General features: G+C 43.2%; 1 protein-coding gene across 1 annotated transcript in view; it reads right to left on the bottom strand.

Moving 5' to 3' along the window:
• Window positions 1–1,003: 1,003 nt before the first annotated feature.
• PHLPP1 (PH domain and leucine rich repeat protein phosphatase 1) overlaps window positions 1,004–10,737 on the bottom strand; it is a 64,575-nt gene continuing 54,841 nt past the window's right edge. The window contains 4 exon segments of the mRNA XM_017738599.1: window positions 1,004–3,096; window positions 4,974–5,202; window positions 7,285–7,479; window positions 8,408–8,512. Of these exon segments, the coding sequence (XP_017594088.1) occupies window positions 1,954–3,096; window positions 4,974–5,202; window positions 7,285–7,479; window positions 8,408–8,512 (1,672 nt within the window). The 3' untranslated portion in view covers window positions 1,004–1,953.

The raw sequence follows: 10,737 nt of genomic DNA on the forward strand, positions 1-10,737 counted from the left end.
AAATATACAAACTGTTTACCAAAGAACACCTAAGAGTTACTAACCAATAAACCATAAACTTTGTTTGTTTAAATACATTATTTAATGAGTGTCCTTTAAGAAAGAGATATTTAGAAGCTCAAATTACAATGAAATACAATCTTCTAGATCTACAGTAGACAGTGCTATAAACATTTATCAAACCAGGTATTTTAATGTTTGCTCCTCTGTTGTTATTGTTATTAAGGAAAAGTAACAAAAAATCTTCTGTTAACAGCAATCCTGTTCTAACTTGGCTATTTCACTCTAGAACAGAGTAAGGACAGCAGCCTGTCACCACAGTCCTTTTCCCAAATACAGACCAAATGCCAAGAAGGAACAAGACACTGTCATGACTGCACACTAATTCAGCTTTTTAGAGAGTGAGAAGTAAAATGGAGCAGTTGATTGGGGGCAATATGAGAAAGGACACTGCTCCCTTCCCACAGGAATCCCAAAAAGATGCCCTTTTGCTACCAAAGTCTGATTGCCATCGAACTCAGGTTCATTCAGCACATTGGAGCAAATTTACATAGGTAGTCTTAAATTCACTTTTCCACCTTCTCCTCATATATTCTCTCTTCTCTCAGTATCCAATGTTTTCCTTCTAACTTTTCTTATCCCTTCATCATTTCAATCTTCAGTCACTCAGTTCCAGCGGGACAGAGCCAGAGCACCACTCCTCTTCAGTCTTCTGGCATTGTCAATAGTGCGGCAAAGGGCAAATCAGTAGTGCTGAATTAGTACCAAGAAAGAAAAAACGAAGAGATCAATTCTTCAGAGAGTTGGTTTGTATCTTTTAAAGGCCACTTTGCACAACCTTTCAACTCTGAAAGCACAAGTGAGCTTCTGCAGTTAGTGTAAAAATGTGATTGAGCTGAAAAAGTTTCAACACTTCTTGGTTTAACTGAGCAGCATGCTGAGGAACCACAGCAAGCTGCTGTTTGAGAGCTGCTGCTCAGCTAGTCAGACATAAAAGCAGACATCAGGTGTAAATTTCATATTTATTATAACAAAAATTATGACATGTTCATTTGTGCATTCGGCTTTAATATAACTCTTGGTATGTAAATGTTCTACAGCAAATGAGCTCTATACAATCATGCTGGTTGTGGCAGCAGTAAGGAACACAAACAAAACGTGTCTGTAAAAGTAAGGAAAGAAAGAGACTGGAGGAAAAAGTGGGTTTCTTTGAACAGTCTACACCACCTGGGCTCTAGCTAACTTGTACACAGCCACACAGTCCATTATGCTTAATGACCATGGCCCCAAGAGTCGCTTAAGAAAAAAGGTCAGTTTTTCAGGTTGTGTCCTTAATGCCAAGGCTACAAAACATGTAAGCATCACTATACAACACTGAGCTATTTACAGGAATTTCCCAATCAACTGTTCTCTCAGAGAAAATTAGTGAATCTCAGTGACTTAAGTCACCTGAAAGAGTAAAGCAACTCCTAGGAGTTAGTCTCCATATTCTACAAATGTCTATCATTTTCAAGACCAAAAAAAGCCTTTTCTCTCAAAGAAATACAGTATTACAATATTACTTAAATCATTTAGCACTGGCTACTGCCCTGCTTTTCAAACAAAACAAACAAGCCATTTTAAAAAATATTACATCATCATCTGTTTCTCAGCAATATATTAAACCTTTTTATTTTTTTCTTTTTTTTTTTTTGTTTTCCTGTTTTACACTTGATATGTTAAGGGAGGGTTAACTATTTTAAACTTTACCAGTCAAGCGTCTCTAGAAGAAAGTCAGTGAATATTAAACCTAACAAACTGAAAAGCTGCAGTTATCTGTAGTGGCAGGATAAGGAAAAGGAAGTATATAAAGGAAAAGGGTAAGGAAAACCCCTGCTGTAATGCAAGCCCACTGGGTCTCACAGTCAAATCTCCTTATTTGTTAGTTTATTTCTGAGCAGTAAATAGAGTGGGTCATAGTGGTGTGTCGTAATAGTCTGCCAGGTGGTCCATTGGATACTGCCTCTGCTGCTGCTGCTGCTGTTGTTGCTGCTGCTGCTGTTGTTGTTGTTGCTCCTGGTGCTGCTTCATAATCTCCTTGACTTCTTCTTCGAGCTCTGGTGGGATGATGAACTGGTCATCGGGATCAGGTTGTGCTGGAGCAGCAAAGTAGCCCCCGGTTTTTCTGAGTGGTGCATCCGTTGCAACTTCAATTAAGTTATGGCTCCTCTCGTGTGGTGCCACAGAGCCGTTGCCCCGCCGGCGCCCTATTGTGCCCATGGTGGAATATTCAGCTTTCCTGGGAAGGCCGGGCTCATCTTCATTGGCACTGATGACGATACCTTCGTCACTGGCTTCCACTGGCACTTGGAGAAGCTGCTTCTCCTTGGCTCGGCTGCAGTGGATGTCCACCTCCACCTCCACGCGGCTGCCGTTGGTGAACACCCCCTCGATGGGCTCCTCGTCGTCGCTGTCAAGGCCGTTGTCGGAGAAGGCGCTGGAGAAGGTGGCACTGGAGAGCTGCCGCTGGAAAGAGTTGGACAGGCAGACGGGGTGCAGCATGCAGCGCTGCTCCCCCGGGTATGCCGGGCTGTTCTCGTTCATGGCCACCTGCGGGGGCTCGTCCGAGGCTGTGGACCCCACCTCGCTGCTCATTTCCGAGGTGGAGATCTCGCTGCTGATTTCCGAAGCCATGCCGCTGCTCGAAGACGGCATCCCGAGCGCGTCTGTGGGCCTGTCCTTGATGACCACATTGACAGACGGGGGGAAGATGCCTGGGCTTGGGGGTGGGACCCCACTGAGCTCACAGCAGCAGAAGCTGTCCTCTGTCACATTGAGCTGAACCACGACAGCGCTGATGCTGTCATTGCAGCCATAACTCTGGGCCAAAGTGCAAAGCTTTTTGGCGGCTGCCAGCGCGTCAGGCACATTTCTGACAGCCTCCACTGCTTCATCCATTGAGAGGCTGTCCCACAGCCCCTTGCTCCCCAGAATGAAGAATTCATCTTGTGGAGTTAAGGTGATGGACTGGACGTGAGGACGCGGCACCACACTTGGGTGAAGGAAGGTGTACCCCAAGATTCTTGTTGAATCGGTCACACCATTCACTTTGCCATCCTGAAATTAGAAAGGACAGGAAATTGGCAACGTGACAGACAAGGATATACAGTACCTGCCTCTCCTTGTATTTTATTGATGGCTGTTTTTGTGGTACCCCCAACACTGCCACTCACAGACAAGGAGACAGACAAGCAGAGTGACGAGGTGACAGAGCTGGGATTAGAGCACAGCAAAGGCTGTTTTGCAATCCTGCGCTGCACCTCCTACACCCAACTGATTTGTCATCAGCACCACCTATGCACAGACCAACAAAGCAGAAGGCTGCAACAAAGAGCCATCTATTCTGCTCCTACAGCTGCAAGAGCCAACTGGACAAATCTTTTACCAGTGAGTCAGACTCATCCCTCCTCCACCCACTGTATCTGGCTTTGGACAGAGCAGAGCAACACACATTTGATATAGGGGCAGGTCATTCAGTTATGAGTCTTCTCTTGCAGCTGTAACAATTGTAGGTTTCATCTTGGCTCATCACTTTAGAAACCAAGGTTCATTAAAAAAACCCTTTAAATTAAGCATGCAAGTCAAATGTAGCAGAGAGCAAGTCTACATCTCTCAGTCAGCTGAGTTGTAGTGAAATGTTTTACACGCCCCAATTACTTACTACATTTCCACTTAGATATGACATTTCCAAAGGGAGGAGGAGTAGTATCTGAAGGGATAACATCAGTAAAAACGGACGCATTTGAGAAAAAAATCCCATGCACGTCCAAATCCCAGAATCCTGTCCTGGTTAGAATGCAAACTGCCAAAATAAGCAGAGCAAGTGTCTGAAACAGCAAGTCTGGCTATCTGTCAGCTTGCTGCAGATAGCTGCACCCGGCTAATTGCGTATTCAAGAACAGTAAAGGTGAGGATTTACTCTTTGGGTGCAGCTAATAACTGTAGGGGTTATTATAAAGCAGATAACCACAGAAAAGTGAACCAAGACTAAAAAAGCTTCCTCCTTAAAATCACTCAGAAGAAAAAAAAAAGCCCCATGTCGGCTTGTTAACTTTCCCATTAGAAGGCTGACAGCAGTGATAAGCCATCAGTGTGTATGAAATCAGTGAGTCATCTGAAGATTCAGCCCAGAAATTTCTCTTTTCCTCTATGGAGCCACAAAATGAGCGTGCCTCCGTGATGTACACTATGTTGGAGTGATTCCCTTTCAACTTGTCAAGTTTGAGATCCCAGCTCTCACCTTTCCCTGGCAAGATCAACAGGCACATGACTTACTCCACACACACGCCCACCCTGCTCTCAGGCATACGCAGTGAGGTTTCTGCCCTTTCCCCCACCATTAGGAGGATTCGATATTTATCTGTTCCTCTGCATGTGTCACACAAGGCAAAGCAAAACTGACAGCGGTGGCTTCAAGCTTCTAGGAAAGGAACAAATAGTTTTCTCCTCTCTCACGGTTCAGCTGAGCACAGGGTGAGTTTTCCTTTTGGGCAAGTGCTCTCTTCAAGAGCAGCCTGTCAAAGGGCAGTTCTGGGAACATAGCTCAGACAGCAAAGTCAGCCTGCCAGGAGCAAGGAGTCTCCTAAGGGAAGGACGGCATTGCTCCAAGTGCTCTGCCCTCTCATCTTTGTTAATTGGAAAAGCTCTCCATGACAGTTCCAACACAGCAATTCCTCTCCCATTAGGAGAAGAGTATCTGCTTTCCTGTTTCAATGCAACATGCTCACAGCTGCTCACTCTTAAAAGCTAATCAAAATTCAGCATGGCAATAGGATGGAAATGCAATTTGACTGCATGGTATGAATCACCTTGAAAGGAAAAGTGCAACTGAGGAACCCACACCATGAACACCACCTCCTAGAGGTTACTGATACCAACATGCAATTTCATGCACTGCTGTTCCAAGTTCTAACAGTCCCCAGCTGTTCTCTAACCTCTGTGATAATGGCCTTATGCTGCTTAATCCTCTTCAGCTCTTCCTCACAGCTCATCATGTAACACCTGGACAAAGGCAGAGGTTTCCCATTCCGGCAGAGAACAGTTTGGCACTTCCCCACATTTGCTGAGGTTAGTGTGAAGCATCCACCAGGGTCCATGGGATCATGTTTTATATGGCAAAGGACAGCAGAGCCTCCAAGTTTCTGTCCAGCTGTTCCAAGTTTCCTGGAATTTAAACAGAACAGTGATTGTTCTTTAATTGGAAAACAAGTGTTCGGGGCACTATGGAGAAACAGACGCTGTTCCACAATCAGAAGCATTTGGGGCACTGGCTCTATTGGATCACTGGAACAGAAACAAAAGTCACTGAGGACTGACACTACAGCAGCAGCACTGCAGGAATCCCACGTGCAACTCTCAGGCAGGGTGTTATTTTCACGTATGCAGATACTCAAATATGCTCAATTTTAGAAAAAAAAAATCTTTGCGCTTATAAGAGTTTCACAGTTGTCTTTTCTTTTACATCTTACAGTGTTTTAAAGGTCAGGTAGAGCTTTGGCTTCTGAAGCTATGGATCTTATTATAAAAATAATAATTCTGACTGTAAAAAACCTCTACTTTTGAGCAAAAGCAGAATACAGAGGTTCACTGTTTTGTGATATCTTCAGGATAATGCTCTTAGAAGCTATCAAATTATGACCAAAAAAATCACAATGGCTGTGACTTCCACTGTAAGAAGATACATTTTTAATTTATGCTGTCAGGTACTAACCTGTTAAACATGTTCTTAGAAATGTTTAAGCCTGAAAAAAAAATTAAACGCTGTTTTTTCAGGAGGAGCCACAGTGGAAAAAAAAAAACTATGAATAAAATTGAAGTTTTCAGAATCCGGACATTAAAATGTAAATTAATTTCAATATTAGACTGTGAAAAAACATCCTTCCCAGTAGCTTGTTTATCAGGATCTTACTCCTATAGTAAATAGAAAGCTAATTACTAATATTTATATAAAGGCTAGGTATAGCTAGTAAGAACTTTAGATTCAAAATCCTGGGGAGAGAATGCACAACTAAATTTGCAACCAAGCTTCAATGTGCTTTTAAAATTATTTTTTACAAATACACTTTAGGAGTGCTGTGTACCATCTGTAAACATCAGTGAATGACTAACTGCAACTGGAATGAATATTATTTCTGGTTATCCAAAGAAGTAGTTAGCTGATTTTTATTCGAGAGAAAAAAAAAAAAAAAAAAAAAGACGCAGCTTTTTGTAGGAATGCCACATTCCTTGTAAATTGCATTAGTAGCAAACAAAACCACTTAATAAGTACTTTCAGTACTGAAATTTGCTATTATTTTTGATTATTTTAAGTATATGGCAACCACCTTCTCAGTTAGCAGTCTGAGGCACTGTTATAAGCAATTATGGGAAGGAAGTGTTTTCTCTCTTGCGTGTGTAAGATTCAATGCCACCCTACTGCTTCCCTGCCTTTCCCAATACAACAACTTCAGTATTTTTCCTTTCCAAGGGTGCAGCAATTCAACAATAAGCAATGCTACTTTTAATTTGATCAACTTAGTCTCTAAGCTGCTTATTTGCTTTCTTCTTTGTTTCCCTGACCTCTTCACTCTCCTCTGTTCAATTCCTTTCACACTCCTCCTTCACTCAGTGTCTCCCTAGGCACAATTTCTTCTTCTGTCAAGAACAGCACGCACAGTTTCCAAACCACTACAGAGAACTGCTATTACACTCACAGCTATTGTATCACAATCTCTCTGGATGGGTCCAGCTCAAATAATATTCAAAGGCCAAAGGGATTTCTAAGAAGTCAGACTACATGTTTTAAATATTTGTGTAGCCTTAAATAACCTGAATTGGTACAGAGGAACAGAAAAGATGAGTTCAGGCTTTACAGGCAGTAGTAGCAAGGAGGTTTAAAAAGATGATCAAGACATTCATACCACTGACTTGGTTATGGCCAGTTGTAAACCTTAAGACTTCAAGAAGATACCAGAAAGAAATAAACCTCCACCCACCACTTAGTCATGAGCATTTTAGTAACTTTGCAAGTGGATAGGGATTTTTCTTGTCTGGTTGGAGAGGTGTTGGGGCTTTTCTCCCCACACGTGAAAGGAACTGAGAGCAATATTCACAAAACAAGCAATAAAAGGAAACACTGTAGCCAGATACCCAGGCTTTTTCCTCCTCTCACGTTTCTTTGAAGCAAGAGCAGGTGCCTGACCTGAAAGCAAAGAAACTGCACAGTGAGCACAGACAAGGTAAAAAAAGCTTCAGATCCAAGACTACCTCTGCATAACGATGAAAGTGTTGATCATGTATTCCTCCTCATTCTTTGTTTTCTGCAGCTCTTCTGCCAGGATGTCACTCATTGTGCACTGCAGCAAGTAGGGCACTTCCACGTTGCGGTCCCCATCAAACACACCATAAAGGGCCTCCCGGTTGTCACAGAAGTTGTTGGCCGAAAGTGCTGCCACACACAGCCTAGGGAAAAAACAAAACAGGAAAACATCAGGGGGTTTATCCCACTACTAGTTTCTCAACTTGTCATTTTGACCAGAGAGGTGCAGCCTGGTCTGAGCACCAGCTTTAGACACCTCTGGTCACAGGTGTTTCAGGACTGCTTTCTGAGCTGCAGAGGTGAGTCAGGCCCATCAACAGTACTAAGGCATGGAGAGAAGTATACTGGGAAGTTCAAGCCAAGCCCTAAGGATTCTTCCTCCTTTTCAGCATGTAAGCAAGTCCCTTATTTGTAGAAATAGGGGGGGAAAGTATCTCTGAAACAACACCAATTTAAACTGCACTTGCTACTCCAAAAGCCATCCTTGGGATCTAGCATGCTGACAACCAAGTTGAGTGCTAAATCAGCTAAGAGCTAGGAAAGGCTTGCTGGCACTTGCTACGGAAACCTAGGTAGCAGAAGATTTCTGAGAAGGTATTTGAGGAACAAAGAAAGATTTGTCACATTGCCAGCAACACAGAGACTAGCAGGCTCTTGGTACATTATTTGTCAAGTGCTGCCTTAGTCAAGAGGAGCGCCATACACTATGAATATTCAGAGTTTTGGCCATTCTGTCTCTTCTTTAGTATCTCTGATTTGCTTGGTAAACATCCTTTGGTTGAAGATAAAGAAGCTTTGCAAAGAGGAGAATGCTTTTAAACACTCAGATCTTTTGCAAGTAGCATAGACCAAATGTGTCGGCTACACTTGTATCTTAGCAACTTCCCTAACAAAGACCCAAGTGGAGAGCCAGGCAGGAGAGCTCGCTATACAAATGGAGAGACGTGGCTTGGCCTCTGCGAGCCCCAAAACATCCCCAAAACTCCCACTGAGGAAAGGATCTGTTTGTCTCGGCCCAGAGGCGCTCTGCTGTTGGGCTGCTCGCACAACAAAGCCCTGGCCAGCCCATACTTGTTCTTAACGCCGGACGCCTCCGTGTAGCCGTGACTCCACACTGCTGGCGCTCCCGACGCGTCGCCGGCCGAGGGCTGGTCGATCTTGAAGCACCGGATATTGCTGCAAGGAGAAAGGAAACGGGAGACATGCAATGGATGGACTTGCTGACATGATCCAACTTAAAACACGAACAGAACTTACTCTCCCAGTTCTTAGTAACACATTTAATAGTAGAAAACAAAGCAGGACATCCAAAGTGGTTACCTTTATGTGCCTGTATACAACAAACAATAACTGAGCCTCTATGAGGCTATCAGCTGCACTGTTTTCCTTAGCTGGCTTGTATTTCCCTGCTTTCACCCCTGAGCTATTTGCTTCAAACCAGGCCCTGTAGGAATACAAAGCAAATTTGCCACTAGTTTGATGAAAGCCAGTACAGGAAAGTGACTTTTTAAACTTATATGTCTCTCCCACACATTTTAACAAGCTTCTGTGCTCTTTTCCTTGTACTCAAATGAAATCTCCTGTATGACCCACAGCATCCCCTAAATGGAAAAAAAATATTTAAAATAATTGCTTAGAAACAACAACTTGTAGTAACAGCCTTTCATGAAAACACCCAGAAAATAGAAATCAGTTCCATCCTGATCCTGCACCAACCTGCAAGAGCCAGCCTGCAGTCCTGACAGCAGGCACAGCCCTTCTGCATTCCCCAGTTGTGCAGTCCAATTTTCACTTACGCCCTTGATCCTCAACCCTCCAATTTACTACCAACATAGCCTTTAGCCTGAATTTCAAGTATCTCCTGGAGCATAGTATAGACTTAAAAAGGGCCCAGCCCTCTCTGTTTATACTCATCTCTTCACAGCCCTGCTTTGCTGGGGAGAGATGACCTACCCCCTGCTCCCTACTGCTCTCTTCCAAAGGCAGGAAAAGCGAGCTCCCCACACGCTGAAGACACTTCAAAGGCACCCAAACCTTTCATGAACCAAATGAAACATAAAAGGACACAAGCAGAAAGGTCTAACTGTTCACTCTGAGCATTCATTTTTTCTTCCTCTAAACCCCCACCTGACCTGAACACACAGGAAAGTCTTTTCTGCATCGCAAAGCCTTCCTCAAATAACCTAAAGTACTGTCACATCCAGTTTGATTTCTTTTTACATTAATAGCCAGGATGTACATCAGCGAGGGCAGACTAAAAGCCAACAAATTACATAAATAATCTTAGAATCACTTGTGTTTTAAGTTCTTGGTTTTGCAGCCCTCTGTGTGACAAACAGGAGGCAAACATCTTGCCACGACCATTAAAAAAGATTAACTAACTCCAAATCAAACGGGAAACCTGGATCTCTTCTAAAGTAGCAGAGATTTTAGTTCTGTTGCACCTGCAAAGCAGGATGCACATGAGCAAACACGCTTTCTCTCCAGACTTCTCATACAAGGCATTTATCTCCAGGGCAGAGGAACCTGGGTCACAGAGGTTTCTGTTTGTTTCTTTTTTAACTGAGTTGATTGACCACTGGTTCCTGGGCAGGTCAAGGACCCAGAGTTGTCTCAAGGCTTCCCAGCAGTGGTGAAAAAAAAAGCTACCTCAATGCACTGATTCCAGCCTCCATAGGGGCACCAGTGCAAACAGACCATGTGTCCAGAAGGGAATGATACCCAGCAGAACATCCTATGCAGGCAATACAGGCTAAAGGCTTCTGGACAGCACAGATTATTTTCCCCTGAATTTAAAATGACTGTTACAATTGAACTAGATGCTCTCTCTTAAAAATCAGAGTAACGGCATTTTTTTTTTCTTCTTTTTCATTTTAATTGCTAATGAAAATTCTTACATCCGATAAAGCGCTTGGCAACATCCTCCTAAGTATGCAAGCTTCCTTTAAGATCTCCATACATACTAAAAAAGCAAGCATGCATGACAGGACTCTTCTCACCAGCACCAAGAATACATACTAACCTACTACCTGCTTGAATTCTGCCAGGGCACAGATGGAGAACTGCCTTTCACATGCAGAAGGAGGATATAAAAAGTACCAAGCGCACAAGTATTTTTGTGCCTGCCACGAAAATCAAGTGAAAGAAGCACCTCCTCCCTCACAATCAATTATAGCAGTATACCATAAAAGTAAGGGTAGTATATCAGACACTGAGAAACTCCTCAGGAGGCCTGGAACACCTGACTGTGCCTAATGAACACTAGTGAACAGAACAGACCTGTGGTCTTAAGAATAATTTATTTTAAAAACCCCCCCAAAACTAAAAAAAACAAACAACAAACCAACCAACAAAAAACCAAACAAAAAACCCCCCAAAAAACCCCCAAACAAAACACACAT

Source organism: Corvus brachyrhynchos, unplaced genomic scaffold (genome assembly GCF_000691975.1).
Source record: "Corvus brachyrhynchos isolate BGI_N302 unplaced genomic scaffold, ASM69197v1 scaffold237, whole genome shotgun sequence".
Lineage (NCBI taxonomy): Eukaryota > Metazoa > Chordata > Aves > Passeriformes > Corvidae > Corvus > Corvus brachyrhynchos.